Source organism: Leptopilina heterotoma, unplaced genomic scaffold, assembly GCF_015476425.1.
Source record: "Leptopilina heterotoma isolate Lh14 unplaced genomic scaffold, ASM1547642v1 Lhet_95, whole genome shotgun sequence".
Classification (NCBI taxonomy): Eukaryota; Metazoa; Arthropoda; class Insecta; order Hymenoptera; family Figitidae; genus Leptopilina; species Leptopilina heterotoma.
The window spans coordinates 1057165-1076760 of NW_025111202.1; the positions used below are offsets into that span (position 1 = coordinate 1057165).

Below are 19596 nucleotides of genomic sequence, written 5' to 3' on the forward strand. Positions count from 1 at the left end.
TGTGTGCAGAGAAAAACTCGTTCGAAAATGATTGTTTATCAATTTCACGTCATTTAAACCAGGCAGTGCCGTATTTGTTGGGTGATAGCGGTTTGTCGAATGTAATCTAGAAATTTCAGAGACCGTCGAACACCGTTAAAGTAAAAAAATTGGATAGTTGGACTATATATATTAAATTTAAAACTTTTTTTTAAATATGCATAAGTATATATACGTAAATATATAATAATTAATAATAATATACTAATAAAACAGAGAATTCAGAATTTTTTAAATATTTTTTTGGCATAAATTTTGCTATTTTGGTTTACGAAAATTTTACTCTGTTATCCGAACCCTCTATTATCCGAACCGAAAATCATTTTATCCGAACTTCTGTTATCCGAACTTTTTTTTGACCCTAGGGTCAAAAAAAAGTTCGGATAACAGAAGTTCGGATAAAATGATTTTCGGTTCGGATAATAGAGGGTTCGGATAACAGAGGTTAGCATAATCGAGGTTCCACTGTAAATGTTTTACTATATGGTTGGTGATTTGTATTTGTTAAAAATTTTTTTTATTTTTATTACTGATAAAATTTTTTAAAAAATTTAAACTTATTCAAATTCCTCTTTATCATATATTTTAAACTAATTAATTAATTAATTAATTAAATTAAATTAAATAATTTATTACATTAATTGTATTATTAACAATTATTATTATTATTATTATTATTATTATTATTATTATTATTATTATTATTATTATTATTATTATATGTATAACAATTATTAAGAATTATAATATATATTGTAATTAAATAACTTAATTTATCTGAAAATTTGATTAAATTTATTAATTAAAGTAATTAATTAATTATTATTTATACAAAACTTTAACACAACTTTCAGCAGTTGTAGCATTACATTTGTGACTGTTGTGACGTTAGAACAAGCGCGTCGCGTCTGCGTTGCGTCTACGTTGCGTTTGCGTTAGTTTCATGATACCCATTCTGGAACGGCCCATATACCTATCCTTCTCTAACTCATTCCTTCCGTTTGCGATTGTGATTACGATTTTTATTGTACACCAACCATAAAGTAGTAAAAAAACCAATCGTAACCGCATTGAAATTAGGTTGAGTCCACAATATACCCTCTACATCGAAGATGCGTTGGTTTACATTGTGGACTCAACCTTAAAAGAGCTAGCGTGACATTCTTATACATTTGTATTCTATGGTTACTTCTCTATACACCAGCGCCTCTGTAGATCAAAGGAGGATTTAAAGTGGATTTAAAAGTTCAAGAACACGTGATTTTGTGTACAAACATAACCATTTATAAAGAATATTTAATAACGAGGAGAGTGTTGAATTATTTTTTAAAATAAAAGTAATAAAAAATAAAGTGTTTTGTTGTTGGGTACTTTTGAAAAAGTGCGACCATATCGAAAGAAGGCAGATCCATCTTCTTATAAAGTTATTACTTCTACAGCTTCTACAAGACACCGACCTTTTTCTCTTACAATGTAGGTATGTATTTGTCATTTGTATACCTATATTAATTTAATTATCTTGAGCAATGTATGTAAACTTGAATTAATTAATGTATAAAAATCAAAATTACTCTTAATCTGAATTTTGCATAATTAGTGCAGTAGTAGTAGTAATATATAATAAAATTAAGTAAGTAAATTCTTATACTATTTAAGGACGTTCGTCCACAGAAATGCAAACAAAAAAATCAAATGACATTTAGAAAATTAAATTTTATTATTAATAGACTAATAGTATTTTCTAGAAAAAGAAATATTAATTGTCAGAGAAAAAATTAAAACCAAAACATTTATACAATTTGCATTGATGACTGTCCAGAGACAGACACAATAACATAAGACAGATAAATGTCATTCGATTCTAACATTCTTTGCAAATTGCTTAAATAAATAGGTAAATTACGTTGGTTTCAAAATTTTTTTTCTTGAAAATTGATTTTTGTTGTTTCGGAAAATACTATAATATTATTGTTTTTTAATTCTTTAAATGTTAATTAATTGTTTCTAAAGGTCTACATTATTTGGGATGAACCACTTTAATTGCTAAAATTAATCCGCATTCTTAGTGTAAAAAACTATATATGTTGTCATTACTATTTGACCTAAGGGGACAACAGACCAACAATCAAAACCAACCTAATAAACTACGTATTCAGATTTATTTTTAAATTTAAAAGTATTAAACTTTGTCACTTTAAATATATTTTCCTAATTGCAAATAACGTTTTTAAATTTAAAAGTATTAAACTTTGTCACTTTAAATATATTTTCCTAATTGCAAATAACGTTTTTAAATTTAAAATTATATTAAACTTTGAATATATTTTTCTAATTGCAAATAACGTTTTTAAATTTAAAAATATTAAACTTGGAATATATTTTCCTAATTTCAAATAACGTTTCTAGGCAGTAAATTAAGAGAATGTTTAAATTTATTTCAGTGCAGTATCTCATAGACACAAATTATTGTAAAATAATTCATACAGCTTCATTTTTTGAGGAATGAATTCAGTTATTCTTAGAAACGCAATGCTTTTTTGAATTAAAGGAAAAGTCAATTATGTATAAAATGGCTATATCCTATAAAAATCAGATTGTTTAAAACAGCGAAATAAAAAACCGGAAACTGTTACGTATTATCCTACTTGATAATCACGTCAAATTGAATGCAACATGATTTTTTACAATAAAAATTTGTTTTCCTTTTATAATACTGCGTGGCATATCAGTTGACAATATAGATTATATCTTTTAGCAATAATTGGTTTTATCTATAAATATAACACTTTTTGTTATGATTATGGACGAAATATATAATTAGAATTTATCAAAATAAATTATAGAGGTAAGTAAATATTCTTTATTTTTAATGTTTTCTTATATTTATTTTTTCTTCTATCTATGAAATATTATTAATTTTATTACAAAGGTAGGTAAAAAATAAATTAAATAAATTTGTGACTGTTATATAAAATATAAAATAGATGTTGCGATAACTGACATAGATATAGTTGTTAGTTACTATATCCTTACCTTTTGAACATAGTTCAGTCACTCTCTGTCTATGGTCAGTCGCTGGTGTTTATAATGATTTCTTCGGCTCTCTTTTTTCTTGCTATTACAGTTATACGTAAGTCAATTAAAAAAATTTTTTTTATACTTCTAAATAACTAAATGCATTTATTCGTGAATGCATACATATGTTAATAAATATATACAAAATAATTTAATAGTGCAATAATTTATTTTTCCATGTTTTTATTATAGAATATTTATTTACAGTTTAAAGTGAAAATTCAAAAAATTTCAGGCTTGCACTTTTTATATTCAGTAAAATAGATTTAAGATAACATTTTTTTAACTGTTGAAATAATTAAATAATAATATTTTTTCAAAAATAAAAAACTAAGTTGAAAATAATGAGAAATTTTCTGTGATAGTTAATGTTAGTTTTAGTTAATATCAGTTATTTGAAAAAAAAAATAAGGAAATATTTTACTGTATTTTTCTTTTTAGTTTTCATTTTTTGAAATACAATTTTGGTCAACAAAAATTAGTTAATGATAAATTAAATTTGTGAAAATAACAATTTTCTATTCAAGATCTTTTTATTAATGTCGCAAGAAAGTGAAACTCTCCATATTGTGATATTAACTTTTGTTTGTACCATGTAATTTCTCGGAGTACACAATACCAAGCTCTGTAGACAAATATACTTTTACTTAGCTCAAATAAATAAATTATATTTGTTGTTTTAAACTAAATTTTTCTCAGGATTGAAAAGAAGATTAAAATTGCAAATAATCACTTCTTTTCTTACCATATCGGAAGATGTACAAACTTCCCCTATTTTTGTAAAGAATTACGATTTTTATCCTACGCGCTTTCTATTTGCAAAAGACAAAATGACTAATTATAAATTTTAATAACCTTTGCTATTATAGATTTTACTTTTATTAAAAAAACAATAAATATTTAAAATATGAACTTTATTAATTTTAAATGAGAAATAAAATATATATTTGTATATATGAAATTTTCATAGTCCGTTCACGTCCTCTTGTGAGCCTTGATGGACAGAATTTTTTTTGTATATATTAAATTAAGCATATAGCCAGACGAATTAGACTCAAGGACCTGTTAAATTCATGTTTCCTTCTACAATGTATTTTGCTTGTTTTTAAAGAAACAGATTCACAAAATTATTTCTTTGTCTTTATTAATTTAAATTAAAACTCGCAATTGTCAATAAATGAATCATTTCAGTTAAGTGGAAAATGTTTATAAACAAAAAAGACGAATTGAACTCTCTTAAAATTACCTATAATTATAAAACAAAAAAATTGGATTCATGCATATATAATTTAAATTAGTTATATAAATAACAAACTTTAATTTATTTAAAAGTCATTTATGTATACACCGAAAAAAATATTCTTGTTTTAAGCGGGGATTTTCGCAAGAGGAATTTTCCTCTTAAAACGAGAATATTTTTTTTTCAGTGTATAATTTTATAAAATAATATTTTTCATTGCGCTTTGATAATTTATTTATTTCTTTAGTTTTTAATTCTTTTTGCTTCTTAAAGGAAAAAATGAATTGATGACGGTGAGAAATCAAGTCAGTAATAAAAGGAAAATGTAGGTGTCTATTCCCATTATTAATTTTCAAAGATGAATATAGTCAATCGCATGTAAAATGTGTGAAAGAGATCTTGGTTCTCAATTTTTAATTGCTAATAAGATGTAAATATTTATAAAATTTAATTTGTAAAGTCGTATAAATTGTCATGTACGTTGTATATAGTATGGAACAGATTTTTTAAACAAGTTTCATTTTATGGAATGCATGTATGTATTGATTAAAAATTTTTAAAATTCTAACACACATTGTTACATTATTATTGTTCTTATACCGAGTAATAAAATGATATTGACCTTCTTCATGTTAAAAAAATTAGACAAGTTTGAGGAAAGAAAACTAATAGGAAAATTAACGTATGAACGATAATTGCTTCCTTTTTGCGTCTTTTTTATTTTTATTTGACTATTTGTATATTTTCTGATATATATTATATTAATAAAAATAGTAGCTGGTTGATTTATCCATTTGTTGTATTTAAAATTTTAACTTAAGTTATTATATTGTAGTCATCATTTTACTTTTATTGTGTGGAAAAAATTTACGTACATAAATATTTGTAGTTGCACTTATACTGACCAATAATTTCTATTAATACAGTACATTCAGCTTTTTATAGTTTATTTAAAATTTTAAATTGAACTGTATCCAAAATTTTTTCAAATTTTATTAATACACATTTGAAATAATTTTTTTTATTCTTATATTAATTATATTAAATATTCATTGTTTAATGAATACAGATTTTGATTGATTATTTATCTTAGAATTGCAAAAATTATGTAATGACTAATTCAAGGTTGTATAGTCGGTAATTTTTATCTTCTGAGAAATCACCAATATTAAATATAATTCTCAATAAGACATTTAAAATAAAAAAAAATGTCATCTCACTGAAAAGAAGTTTTAGATTTTCTGGTATTAGACGATCATAAAACATTAATGATATTATGTATGTGCGTATAATAGCATGTATCGATGAAATAAATTTTTTTTCCTCTTACTTTAAACTACACATAATTATTTTTTTAGATATTACCTACGGTCATCGGGATTTTGGATATTCTGGAATAAATGGTAATAAATTATAACTAAATATTAATAAAATTATACAGTCAGGTCTCGCTAAGTGTCGTCACTGGGAATTTTTTGGGACCGTCTGTCTCAGTAAGTGTCATATTGGCCTAAGCCAGGCCCCTTCAGTAAAAGTTGTCATTTCATTGATTTATGTTTTGGCAAAGTTGATTTTTTGCATTGGAGAGGGTTAAAAAAAAGTGGGGACAGTGACACTTGTCGGGTCTCGAATGACGACACTTTGTGAGACAAATAAATAAACGACACTTTGCGAGACCTGACTGTAATCGACTGTAATATAATTTGTTAATAGAATTTATATACTTGTTTGACAATTGTAGTTATTTGAATAAATATTGATTCGTTACGCAGGTCCATCACATTGGGGCGACGATTATCATACATGTGTGGGAAAGCACCAATCTCCAATCAATATAGAAGAGCATCAAGTAAGAAATATGAGTTTTCCTCCTTTGAGATTTTCTGGTCTCCAAAGTCCGCGAGGAACTGAGATTACAAACAACGGACACACTGGTAAATTTTAAATTTTATGTAGCTATAAATTGAAATTAACAATAATTTTTCTTTAATTGGAAAAATAAATATATTTCTATATTTAAGTTATGCTAGTGATGAACGCAACGGTTCCGGCTCGCATTTCTGGGGGACCTCTTAAAAATGGCACTTATGTTTTTGAACAAATGCATTTCCACTGGGGAGAAAATGACGCTGAGGGATCTGAAGATTTAATAAATAATCATTCTTTTGCTATGGAACTTCATGCAGTTTTCTTTAAAGAAGAATATAAATCAATGATTGAAGCTATTCATCATACTGACGGTCTCACAGTACTTGCATACTTCTTCGAGGTAAAAATGTTCAAGTTTCAAATTTAAATTGTCATGTTAACGTGAATTTTCCTTCTTTCAGGTTGATGACAAACCAAATTTGTCTTTTAATCAAATTATTTCAATTCTCCCACTTGTGGAGGATTTAGATTCAAAAGATCAATTTTCACATCCTTTACAACTCGAAGATTTCCTCCAGCCCAAGAATTTGAATTTACAGAATTACTTTACATACAATGGATCGCTTACAACTCCTCCTTGTACTGAAGCGGTCACGTGGATTGACTTCAAAGAAGCTCTACAACTATCTCATAATCAAGTAATGATTGTTTTAACAACTCCCATTAATAAAGTTGAATTTTACTCACTATATGTAACATATACTCTATTATTTAAAAGCGTATTAGTTCAATTACGTCGCAAATAAAAATTATTTCCTCTTTTAGATTGAAGCATTTCGAAGAATTAGAAGTACTGCGGGGCAAAAATTAACTCATAATTTTCGACCAGTTCAACCTTTGGAAGATAGAATAGTTTATCATAATGTTCCTTCAAATGAATTCAATAGAATTCATTATAATCTTCAGAATAATTTCAATAGCGAAAATCGTCATCAACATGTGCATTCAGGTGAATATATTGTTAAAATAAATCAAGCAATTTTTTTCCTATCCATTATTATTAGTTTGCAATTGAAACTAAGTTAATGAAATCTAGTTCAAATATTAATATTAATTTATTAAGATTATTATATTGACAAGAGACTATTAAATTTAAATTGTATGACATTATTGGAAGCCGTTATTTTTATACACTGCAAATTTTAAATCTATTTACATCTTAAATATAAGTTACGAAAATTCTATGATTATTATTATCAGTATTTTTATAATATTATTATCGTTATTGTTATTATTATTATTGCTTCCTTATAGAAGCATTGTTATACCGAAAATTTTCAAATTTTTACAGTGTATGTATGTGTAAAAAATACGTTTTCATAAATATCTCAAAATGCATAAGATAAATTTTTTTAAAATTATACATTTTATTGAGAGACACTTTTTAGCCAGAGTTATAACATTTTAAAAAATTCAAGTTTTTATTTATTTTAGTCAATAAGTTATTTAAGAATAAGAAGTTTTAAAAAAATGATTTTGTGGTTTGTTGGTATACAATTATTGATTTTGTGCTTTAATGGTGGTTCAGAATTGATTAAAAAATAGACAATTGCTTTTCTACTTGTAAGTACTCGATATCTACTAAGTTAAACATACTCATGTAAATAAAAGATTGTTATTTGTAAGATAAGCTTTTCAAATTATGTATTTTATAATAAATATTTAAAAATTATGAAATAAAATAATTGGTTTGTTAATAGACTGTCCTTTGAATACAAATTAATTTTAATAATAAAACTTCAGTTTTATTGTACAAATTAGAGAATAACAATTAAATTATAACTTTAACATGTTAAAAATAACAAATAAGTCGATGGAAATTTGGTTTAACATAATCAATAAATTTTCTAGCACATTTTTCAGCGATGGCTAAGATTAATTTTTTTTATTTTTATAATAAATAAACTTATCATTAGGTACAGTTTAAAAAAATATTCTTTAGTTATTATTCAATATTTACAACTTATAAGAAAAAATGCTGAATGAAATTAAATTTGTCTTTGTCAATAATTTACTTTACTTTAACAAGTTCTTTAATTCTTCAATTTGCTTTTCATATTGTTTATTTCTCTCAGTAGAATCTTCTAATTTCCTTTCAAGAAGTTCAACATGATTCAAAATCCTCTTGAAAAGTTCAGTCAATGTCAATTCTGTATTTTTCAAAGCAACGATATTCATTTCGCAATTCTTATTTTTTTTCAAGTAATCGTGAAGTAAATTTTTTACGTAATTGTCTTGCATTTCAGAATTTTTTCTGTCAATGTGATCTATTGTTGCAATATTATCGTTCTCCTTATTTATTTCTTCTATACTACTGTTTACGAAATTACCGTTACATCTGTAAGTTATTAAAATATATGTAACAATTTATAGGTCATTTCAACAATATTTATAAAGCAGAAAATTTACGTACAATTCGTCGACTTTGTCTTCCTTCATTTTTATTTCTAAATTTTCTATATCACTAGTTGTCTCTTGATTAGTGATTTTTAAGGATTCTGATTCACAATCAGTAAATTCCACTTCGTTCATTCTATTTCTGTAGAATTAAAAAAAATAAGTCACATGAAATATCTTTTTTATGTGAGTGATTTTTTTTATATCGTATTACAAGATAAACTTTAAAAAAACCCTTTTAAATTTATAAATTACATAAGGAATAAGAAATTAAAATTTTACTTTTAAAGTAACTTACACATTGGAAAACTCAATTTGATCAAACGGTATATCTTCAGCATCTATCGTAATATTTGAATCGACATGATTGTTAAATTCATTAAATTTTAAATCACAAATGACATTTTTTGGATAAACTTGTTCATTTCTGAAAACAATGTTATTTATTAAATTTCTTTTCATTCATAAAGTTTGACAAAAATTTGTTTCTACGTACCGAATTCGATTAGGTGAAACTTGAACCTGAAGTGGTGCTTGATAATTACTTTCGTTAATGGATGGTACATATTGAGTGTCTTTTATAAATAATTTCGTCTTTGATTCTGCACTCTCAGTGTTAATATTTTTGTTTAAAGTTTTTTCAGTCGATTCATAAATGTTTTCTTGGCTGTCATATGTTGAATTAAAAATGCATATTTATAATAAATATTTAAATTAAAGATATTATAAGCCACAAAAGTAACATTACATGCATAAATACACATGTATTTATTCTACACACTATATTTATAATTCTCAAAAAATACCTTGTTGATACAAAATCTGGAGGTTTTAAATTATTTTGCAAATATCTTTTAATGATTCCATTTTCTATTTTGTAGAAATAATAACTGGAAATAACATTTATTTAAAAATATAAATAGAATTCGACAGCAATTTAAATTAGATATTATTGAAGCTCATTTTTAACTTACTCTTCCTCTTTCTCATCTTCTTTTTCATTACTCATCGTCATCGAAAATAATGGTGAATCACTTTCATTCTTTACAGTACCGCTATTATCAAAAATGATTAAACATAATATTTAATTAAATTTTTTTAAGTATACAGCTAAACATTGTTAAATACAAAATTTTTGAAACTATTTGAATAATTTACATGATAATATTTACCTGTGATTTTCTGTAAATATACTAGGTACGGCATCTATGTGTAAAAATCTGTGAACCATCTTATTTACAATTTGACAACAAAAAGTATCGTCTTCAAAGTGTTTACTGCATAAATAACTTTTTTTATCAATTCTTTCTTCAGGTAGTTTTATTGCATTCAACCATTTTTGTCGTCGTTCTTTATCACTAGGAATTCTTAAAATAAATTAAAAACAATAAAGATATAATTTTTAATTACATAAGATTTTCTACCAAGTAAAATGACATGTTATTTGTTTATTTAAGTACGCAATATAAGAATAATTGCAAGTGATTTTTTATGTCTCTTTAAACAAAATCCACATTTAATAAACGGAAATACTTACTTATGAAATGTAATATCACCATCATTTTTGCTGTTGCAGTAAATGCAAACTTTCATTTTAGTGTTGTCATAAACAACTTCATTCGTAGTTAGATTTTAAAGTTTATATCGTTTTTAATGAACAAAATTTCAACCTGTTAATCATTTTTACATGAGAATAAATTTAGAAAAATCATTCACAAAAGCAAAGCATAAAATAAACAAAGGCATATATTTCATGCCATTTAGCAATTAGCATGCTGTTCCAGACTAGTTCTGCTGGGTCTTTAGGGTGCTTCCACAATAACCCTTTTTCATTCACTAGCTATTGTAGAAACACCTTTACAACTGAGTGTCGGCATTTTTTTCTACCGACAGAGGTGTGATTGCAGCCTTATGATATTTTTAGGTATAGTTTTTACAATAGAACAACTATTCTTTAAATAATGCATTTGTTTATTGTGGACTCAACCTCATAGGCTCATACAATGTTACCTGTTTCATTTCCACACGTTTCCTTGGAAACATGCGAGTCTTTGAGAAAATATAATTAAACGCAATTTAAAAATATTTAACTACCTACGTTTCTGCTGCTTTGGCATAATCAGCAAAGAAAGAAATTCCATATTTTGAAAAAGGATTAAAATATTGAATGTTATTGTGTTGAAAATGATCATGCTAAATGCATGAATTATTGAATTGTTGAAAATTGTTCTTTATATTTCAATAAGCATCGAAGGAAGTTTAATATGTAAGTACTTTCTCAATTTGTTAAATAAGTATAGTATAATATAACCTATATAATAATTAAAATATTTACAACTGAATTTAGACAATTAGTTAAAAATTGCCTTTATTAAAAAATATTTTACAATTCAATAACAAAACCAATATTATACAGTAGTTTTCTCTTAAATATACGTTAATTTTATAATTAGATTTAACAAACTTTGATGTAAAATCCTCTTGAAATTTACATTATTTCCACTGTATTAAAGTATTGAAGCAATTGTTACCAATATCGATATAAAATGAAGTGCTGTGTGGGATGTTTCTGGTTTTAACCGTAAAATTTGCAAGTATTTTATCATGCATGTAGGGAAGAGTAAATCTCATTAGAACTCTTAAATTTTTTGAGAAATTACTGAAAGAAACTCTCTTCAAACCTTGAGAAATTTTGTTGTTTTTTCATTTCTCAAAAAATAAAAGTGTTTCAATAATATTTACTCTTTCATAATATACATTAAGATCAATTTTATATTAACGAAAGTTAGTTCCAGAAGTGCTAATTTTCAATTCTGCCGAAAAATCGCAAAATATGATAAATAATTTCTAACAAGCACAAGTTAAGTGCGTAGTTTGTGCTTTATTGTGTACACATTTTTACATTCTCGTTGTATGAAAAAATATTTTCTTTTTATCCATGAAGGAAAACAATATGAAAAATACGAATTTTCATTACACTTTTTGAATGTTCAAGTTTCTGATTTTCATAAAAGAAACGAGATTTGGAAAAATCTATAATTACATTGAAATGAATAATTATTGGACACTTTTGGAATCAACTTTAGTAGCCAATTAAATTATATTGATAAATAATTCGATGAAATATCTTAAGAATTGTTGATTTGCAATATTAAGGAAAAAATTTTATGAATCGTGTTTAGGGTACAAGTCGATGGCTCCTAAATGGAAACACGTTATTCAAGAGAGGAATTAGAAAACACGTAAATCTCGAAAAACAAATGGACAAAATGTTATTTATCTGAAGTATTTTTTAGGTATGCCCTTCAAAAAACTAATTTTCGTAAATTATGTGCAGGGCTTGAACTAGGTCTGTAAATTTGCTTCAAGTCCGTAGAAGTCAGTTTTTTTGAAAAAAAGGTCCGTAAAGTTTACGAATAATTTACGAATAATTAAAATTTTGTAAAATTGAATATTCTAAACAAATGAATTTGCAAATTATCAAAGAACTTTTTCGAAAATTATTAAAAATAATTGATTTAAAGAAGAATTTTAGTTTTAAGTAAAATATTCTCTTATTTGACTCGGACTGGTTATATTTTTGTTATTAGTCCGTAATTTTTAATTTTGAGTTCGTACAGTCCGTATTTTTAAATACTTTCACTGGTTCAAGCCCTGTATGTGTTTCACTTATGGGCCATCGAGATATTGAAAGGCACTTTGAATGTAGTTTAAGGAAAATCTTTTTAAAAAATGATGCTCTAACCTAACTCAGCTAATACAGAGTCCAAATCTTCTTGTAAGGAAAGACTTTCTTCGCGTTGTTTCGCTAAATCGTCTTTGAGACGATCTACTTGAGCTTTTAGGAGGTAGTTACCTTTTTTGAGAGCTGCCAGACGACCTTCATATCTTTTTGTTTGAGCCTAAAAAAATTGATGTATTAAAAACTATACTAGGAATATTTGTTTACAATTTTGATTACCTGTAAATTATTCTTTTGCTTTGCCAAAGGAGTATGTGCATCGTCAGACTTTGCCTCCTCTTCCTCAGATTCCTCAGATTCCGATTCGTCTTCTGAGTTACTTTCCTCTTCTTCTTCTTCTTCGTGTTCCTTTTCATCGTCTCCGTCTCCATCATCGTCATCATCATCATCAGTATCGCCCATTAACTTTGCCATTTTGTCTACTTCTTTTTGCAAACGTTTAAATTTAATTTTCTCCTCTTTGAGCAATTTATTTTGTTGTTTAATTTGTTCTCTAAGTGCATGCCTCTCTTTTCTTGCATTGTCGGATTTATCTCTGTAAACATTTTAAATATTTAATCATTCTACTTTGGATTCAGAAAGGGAAAGACATAATTACATATTTAAAAAGTTAAAAGAATAACTTTACTTGAAACTTTTAATTTTTGTTTGAAGTAATTTTAATTCCCGCTGAAGTCGTTTCTCTTCTGCAGCTTTTGGATCTTCTTCTTCATCTGATTCTTCTTCTTCGGAACTTTCTTCCTCTTCTTCCTCCTCCTCTTCTTCAGAACTCTCACTGGCGTTTGATTGGTGTGATTTATCGATACTTTTTTGAGAAGCAATTCTCGCAACATCCTTTGCGCTCGGACAACCAGCCAAAGCCATTCCTGAAAATGGGTACCATAACGATTCTTCGCTCTCATCTGATAATTCTACTACTGTATCGTGAGGCTCTTTGATTTCTTCGCAATATTCTAAATCAATATGAAAAGAAGAAGCGCAGTCAGCAGAAGCATTAGAATGGTTAATTTGCTTTAGTAGAGTGTATAAAATAGTGTTACGTTATTTATGAACGACCTCTTGAAAACAAAAAGTTAGTTTTATTCAAGGCTTGATTGAATGCAAAAATTAAAAAAGAATCATTCTCTAGGCATAATAGCATTAAGGCAGTAAAATGTTATTGATGATTTTAGAATTGAAATACACATACCAGCTTTCATGCGCCTTTCTAAAGCAGCATACATTCTCTTCATGTCTTCTAATTCGTTTTTGGTCTTATCTCTCTCTTCAGAAACACTTGCATATTCCTTTTCCAATCTTTCGGCATCTTTTCTCGCTTCCTCTGCTTCCTTCTTTATTGATTCCGATAATTTGCTATCCTGTCGTTTATATTCTTGAATACTTTTTTGGGACTTCTGGTGCTCCAATTCAGCTTCGAGGTTCAGAATTCTTGCCTGCAGTTTAAATTGGAGAGATTGTAGCTTCGAAGTTTCAGGGCTCAAATTAAACGTTTTCTGAAATACCATGAACGATTCTCTCTCTGTATAAAACCTATACCTTCATCCCATTATTTATTTCACTGAATAAAATTTACCTGCCTGATCATTAAGAAAGACTCTATCATAAGGCAACCAGCGAGGTAGCAGCTCCAACATTTATAGCATTTAACTTACAGCATGAGATGTTTTTTAAAAAATCTTTAAAAGTAGGATGAATGATTAACAAAGCAGTCTTAATTTAACGTATTACTTAAGTAAAAAATGATTTAAAATCAAAAAATTTAAATTATTACAATGGGATGAGCTAATTGAGAAAATAATATAATAATAAATCATAGACTAATTTTAATAGGTACTTGAAAACAAAAGCTGAATTTTGATATGAATTTATATTTTTTTTTAAATATCAAATGATTTAACTATAAGAAATGTAATTATAACTCATTGTAAAGGAGATTTTGAGAGTTGTCGAATAGTTGTGACAAAATCGATTCAAAGCACAGAAAAAAGCTTGTCCCATTTTTGCGGCGTATTTGCGGCGTGAAATATAGAAAATACTATTTTTTCTGCAGTTCAGGGCTCGAACTAGGTCCGTAAATTTTCTTCAAAGTCCGTAGAAGTCAGTTTTTAAAAAAAAATGGTCTGTAAAATCCGTAATTTCATTAAAAAAGGACGAAAATATATTTAATTGAAAAATTTACAAATAATTGAAATTTTACTTAAAATTGAATATTCTAAACAAATTAATTTAAAATGGATTTAAAGAAGAATTTTTGTTAAAAATTCTTGAGAATAATTATTGAATTGAAATGATAAAAAATTATTTTGAAGAAGTATTCTTTTTACTGGTTCTGGTTCGCACCCTGGCAGTTTGAAAATGAGTATAGAGCCCAGGTTTTTTCTGTGCATAAAAAGTGATAATTATGTTTGTTTTGAAATAATTAGAGATTATTAGAGATTGTCCCACCTGCAATCGTTTGTTATCTCTTTCCAGAGCTTCTTTATTTCTCAACTCTAGAGCGAGCATTTGTTTTGTACTTTGAAGGTCGTCTCTAACAGCATCAATGTCATCCATTTCATCTGGTAAAATTGTTTCTACTGGTTCATCAGCCTTTTTAATTTGCTCTTCTATTGTCAATTGTCTTCTGAATTTCCTTAAACCTTCTAAATTTGGTTTCGAACGGTCATTTGTTTTGACACATTTTAGTTGTACGCCCTTTTGAATTTGATGGAGTAGTTGATTGTGAGCGTTCGACTTTTCAGATTCGTAGATGAAGTGTACTGGACCTGTAACAGCAGCTAGTATCAATTAAATTATAACTTATCTTATAAATCCACTTTTTGTTAGTAGTGACTTAATTAAGTGTCATTAAGTCGTGACTTTTTATTCGATTAGTAAGTTAGATTCGATTTAGATTTAGATTCTGATTTTTTAGCTTCTATTAGAAGTGTATACTATCATAACTGTAGACCCTGAAATTTATATTCAAACTAGGGCTTAAATATCGAATAATTTTGTTCTTTTGTGAAACGTTGATGAACTGAGAGAACGATCGAGTATTTTATTGAAAAATTGTTTGGAAATTAATTTTATCGTTACCTTTGGGATCGGTTTTAACTTTATCTACTCTTTCAATCAGGGGTGCACTTCTATCGTTACATTGGACATGTCTGAGTTTCCTGCCGCTCTCCACCTCCTTCATCATGCATGCCCAGTCGGGTCGTTTTCTCGGCCTTGATTTTAACATTTCTATTGTTTTTTGCTGCCTGTCTGACAATTGTGGCAGATCTTTCAAAATATTTCTCGATGGCGGCGGAGGTGGTGGTCTTGGAGGCGGTGGAGGTGGAATGGCTGCTCTGGATGAACTCTTGGATAGTGTAGGTGCACCTAATACAAGAGACGTTAAATTTCGTTAATGAGGACAAAATATACAAGATAAATAATTTATAAATAATTTCGATAATGTTCAACTTTCATTTGAGGAAGAATTCAGGAAAATAATTCAAACCTTTTAGGTAATTAAATTTTAAAAAATTATTCTTCAAAGTTAGTCAATTATTTTGATAAATATTGATATTTCGATTAATATTGATAACTATTGCATAACTATTCAAAACCATACAATATTGTATTAATTACTATACTTTTTAACTTTTCTTCAAACTGTTTTTCATCGAAACAAATTTTTACAGAGATGTAAAAAAATTTCTGAATTGCTAAGTGAAGAGAAATAATTTAAATATTCCAAAAGTTGAACATAAAGAAAAAAAATCAATTGTACGTGATACATTGCAAATTTGACACGTAAATTTAATTTTACATTTAATTTGATACTTAATTTTTGATAAATTCCAAGAATTACATTTCATTCTTACCTGTAGCGCTTTCAGTTTTCGATATTGGCAAAACGTCGCCGCGTGATCGAGATCTGTCGACGCGAACTTGTCGTTCAAGTTGTGGTCTCGAGGCTGGTTCCGGTCGTCCATTTTCCCTCGCTTTTGACGGTGCCGGGGATTGACCTGCATTCTTTTTGTCACTATTCGCTTGCGAAGGGATGATTGTGATTTTACTTTGTTTTTTCGGTTGATTAGCCGGTGGTGTCGCTTCCTCAGGCTTTGGAACATTCTAGAATTAGTCGCAAATTTCAGTGTCTCTGTTTAGCCCTTCGTAAAATGTTAATTTATTTGCTCGATTAGGAGAAATTCAGTTTTATTTCTTCTCTAATTGAAGTAAACTTAATACTTTGATATTAAAACAAACAGGTGTTGAAGCATGCGGAGTTTGGATTTTTTATTTATTTTTCTGTACGTTGAACTTCAATCAACTGCAGCTGATACATAGAGTACTACTGGTTAAAAAGCTTCAAAGATTTTTTACTTTAATGCAAGTAGGATAGCAATGTGAGAGAGAGGGGGTGGGGGAGGAGGAAATTACACTGAAAATTATCGTAAATTTCGATACTTTTTTAATGACTAAAATAAGCGTCGTAGGAAGAATAATTTTGTTCAATTAAACAAATACATAATGACGTTTTCAGTAATTGAATAAATTTGAGAAAGAAGCATTTGGCTTGGTTGCCCATTTGAAATAGATGCATGTCTTTAAATAACTACATGACCCAGAGGCAGCAACACGCCTTTAGAGTTAAAAGTCTCTTTCTAATTCTCTTTCTCTTGCACATGTTGCATCAAAGTTCCTCAATGATTTCTTTAAAGCTTCGGAATTAATGTTCTGTTTTTCAATAAAAAAAAAAAGAAACTTGATATTGTATTTTTAATATCTAATTATAGTTTCACTTGATATTTACAAAAAAAAAATGTTTACTCAATTATTATTATAGCTGTAAAGTATTAGTGTGATGAAACAATTTGTTGTAAAAATAGTTTAATTTTCTCCACGTGCACGATTCTTGGAGCAAAATAAGTATTTTCAAAGTTTAAGCATTCACGTTGGTCTTTTAGTTTTTAGGATTCGCGAATAATCTGATGACAAAGTGCTTACGTATATATAATAGTTAATTAGAGAAATAAATCCTATCATTAAAATAAATTATGAAGAAATAAATGTTACTCCAGAATTCTAAAACTTAATTGAAATTATAGAAATTGTATTGAAAATAAATGCGGCTTATCAATGCACTCTTATTTTTAAAGAGATTAGTGCATATATTAAATACATAATAATACATACTTATTATTAACGGTGTTAAGGTTTCTTACTTTTGAGTAAAATTAAAGTAATTAACAGAGTTTTCTTGCTTTCCGATTCAACCCTCCACACCAAGAAAGTTTACTTCCCCATATTAATTTAATTAAGCATTTGAAATTGTAGATGTCATGCTTCTTAGCCCGTTTATCAGTTTATGAAAGTTGGTAAATGCAGAACGAACGATAGTCTAATTAGTCTTGTCGATTTATGTTAATAAACTATACGCATGATGCTGTGTTTTAGAAATTCAATTTATTTCTTTAAACTCAATTTATTTCAAATAAAAATTTATATCTACAAGTGGAATTTATTACTACGAAATTTTCAGTTTATAATAATTCAATTTATTATTTTTGCAATGCCATAGATCAGCAAAAATGTGCGCCGAGCTTTTCCAAGCTTGTATTCTTAAATATTTAATGCACCAAAAACAGTCAAATATTCAAAATGAAAAAAAGAATGTTTGACTGTTTTATGGAATTGGGAAGCAAAGAATTGTAATAGCCAAAACCAAGAAGAATTGTTAAAAGGGTTAGAAAAGTTAAAAGGGATCTTCTGGCCCCTTTTTAGTCAGTATAGTTCAAGTTTAATTATTCTTTACTTTTTACTATCAAAATACAAGTGTTTATAGGATCTATGAAATCTTACTCTTACCTTGAGAGTGACTTTCGTAAAAGCTGGTGCTTCGTCAGCTTTTTGATTTGAATCACGCCTGTTGTTCAAAGTCCAGGGAGCAGTAGGCATCGGTAAAGGATTTGGTCCATCTTTGACCCAGGGTGGTCTGAAGGTCGTCCTTGGAGTCGGTTGACCTCCTGCACCCGGCATTTTTAACAATTACCAATTCTTCTATTGTTTCAAAATATATTTATTTTTCTACGAGTACTGCAATATCTACAACAAATTACGAAACTTAAGGACTCTCAAATGCTTATTAGTTTAAATTTCTGATTGATGCATTATGCACTAATATTTAATTCTTTTTGTCGCATTTAAATAGAACATTAAAATATACACTCGGAAAATGAAATGAAACAGCAAGACACTTAAAATGCTGTACCTTTATCGACCGATTAATCGATCGATCAAGGATCACTTAATAAATCTCAAGATCTCGTTGCATACAAAGATGATGTGTTACTGTTCAACTCCTGGACACTATTTTATCGCGAATTTTGTGGGTGGGGAACTTTTGCGTGGGTGAAATATGACCTACTTTTCATCACTGTTTTTTCCAACAAATTTCCGTAAATCTAGAAAATTTTTGCAAATTATTTATTTAAAAATCTTGAGCTTAAACACCATACGTGAATTTCTCTTTAAAATTAAGGATGCTCTCTCTTTTAGAGTGAAATGATATTTATTGAGCAAGTTTCTAGTTGGCTTTCAAAGTTTAAAGGTTTTCGAGACTTAGGGAAATATCAAGAGCTGAATTGTAGAGAAATGTTTTGAACGTCTCCCTCTCAAAAGTTGATATTTTTGACTTGTGACGTCACAAGTCGAGAGGATGAAAATAGATTTGAATCTTCTAGGACGGATCGTGACTGCTTTATAGAATGAAACGGTTTATCCTTTTGCTTCTGATTAATTTGAGTAAATAAAAAAATGCATCTAGATAAAAATAAAAGTAAATATTGAATTAATTATAGTATTTATATGGCAGAAAATTATAATTAGAAATAAAGGGATTTCTTCATGTTTTATAACAATTTTTCATAAGTTTAATTTCAAATGATTATAATGACTAAATATTTTATTTAAAAAAGATAAATATAACAATACGGAATATAGTATTACATGAAAATTCCATGTATTTGTAAAAATTTATTAGAATTATTTAATTTTGTAAAATATAAAATATGTAGTTTTAAAAACCAGGAAAAATTGCGTTTTTTAACCTGGAAAATCTGGAAAAGTCAGGGAATTTAAAATGTTTAAAGATTATTCATTTTTTTAATGCGACAATTTCTCTCAAACATTATTATTGAAC

General features: G+C 27.4%; 4 protein-coding genes across 13 annotated transcripts in view; 2 read left to right on the forward strand and 2 right to left on the reverse strand.

The window, feature by feature from the left end:
• The first annotated feature begins 1256 nt into the window (after positions 1 to 1256).
• On the forward strand, positions 1257 to 7388 carry LOC122512153 (carbonic anhydrase 7-like). Of its 2 annotated transcripts, none has more exons than XM_043627851.1 (6): positions 1257 to 1516; positions 5713 to 5757; positions 6127 to 6288; positions 6376 to 6623; positions 6685 to 6921; positions 7049 to 7388. In XM_043627851.1, the coding sequence occupies exons 3-6, from the start codon at positions 6213 to 6215 to the stop codon at positions 7307 to 7309; spliced, it is 822 nt and encodes a 273-aa protein (XP_043483786.1). In that variant the 5' UTR covers positions 1257 to 1516; positions 5713 to 5757; positions 6127 to 6212; the 3' UTR covers positions 7310 to 7388. The 2 variants fall into 2 exon arrangements, with proteins under 2 accessions (XP_043483786.1, XP_043483785.1); XM_043627850.1 differs by lacking the exon at positions 1257 to 1516 and adding an exon at positions 3069 to 3169.
• Positions 7389 to 8006: 618 nt separating this feature from the next.
• Positions 8007 to 10482, reverse strand: LOC122512150. The gene is made up of 8 exons (XM_043627844.1): positions 10218 to 10482; positions 9853 to 10047; positions 9655 to 9735; positions 9487 to 9570; positions 9177 to 9347; positions 8979 to 9107; positions 8697 to 8822; positions 8007 to 8621 (listed from the first exon to the last, which is right to left on the reverse strand). Exons 1-8 carry the CDS (start codon positions 10271 to 10273, stop codon positions 8300 to 8302), a joined length of 1164 nt encoding a protein of 387 aa, XP_043483779.1. The 5' UTR covers positions 10274 to 10482; the 3' UTR covers positions 8007 to 8299.
• Positions 10483 to 10609: 127 nt separating this feature from the next.
• Positions 10610 to 19596, forward strand: part of LOC122512148 — a 73090-nt gene continuing 64103 nt past the window's right edge. For 4 of the 5 annotated variants that reach the window (XM_043627837.1, XM_043627840.1, XM_043627839.1 and 1 more), the window contains exon 1: positions 10610 to 10946. In XM_043627837.1, coding sequence (XP_043483772.1) covers positions 10945 to 10946 — 2 coding nt within the window. In that variant the 5' untranslated portion in view covers positions 10610 to 10944. Of the gene's footprint in view, positions 10947 to 11023; positions 11977 to 19596 lie in introns of those variants that run through there. The other variant, XM_043627841.1, reaches the window with a different exon arrangement.
• LOC122512146 (ABC transporter F family member 4-like) lies at positions 12204 to 19284 on the reverse strand. 5 transcript variants are annotated; one of them, XM_043627832.1, is made up of 9 exons: positions 18823 to 19284; positions 18264 to 18500; positions 16277 to 16526; positions 15501 to 15788; positions 14868 to 15199; positions 13612 to 13915; positions 13051 to 13288; positions 12642 to 12957; positions 12204 to 12582 (listed from the first exon to the last, which is right to left on the reverse strand). In XM_043627832.1, exons 2-9 carry the CDS (start codon positions 18432 to 18434, stop codon positions 12421 to 12423), a joined length of 2061 nt encoding a protein of 686 aa, XP_043483767.1. In that variant the 5' UTR covers positions 18435 to 18500; positions 18823 to 19284; the 3' UTR covers positions 12204 to 12420. The 5 variants fall into 5 exon arrangements, with proteins under 5 accessions (XP_043483767.1, XP_043483766.1, XP_043483768.1 ...); XM_043627831.1 differs by having other exon boundaries at positions 18667 to 19284; XM_043627833.1 differs by having other exon boundaries at positions 14868 to 15187; positions 18667 to 19273.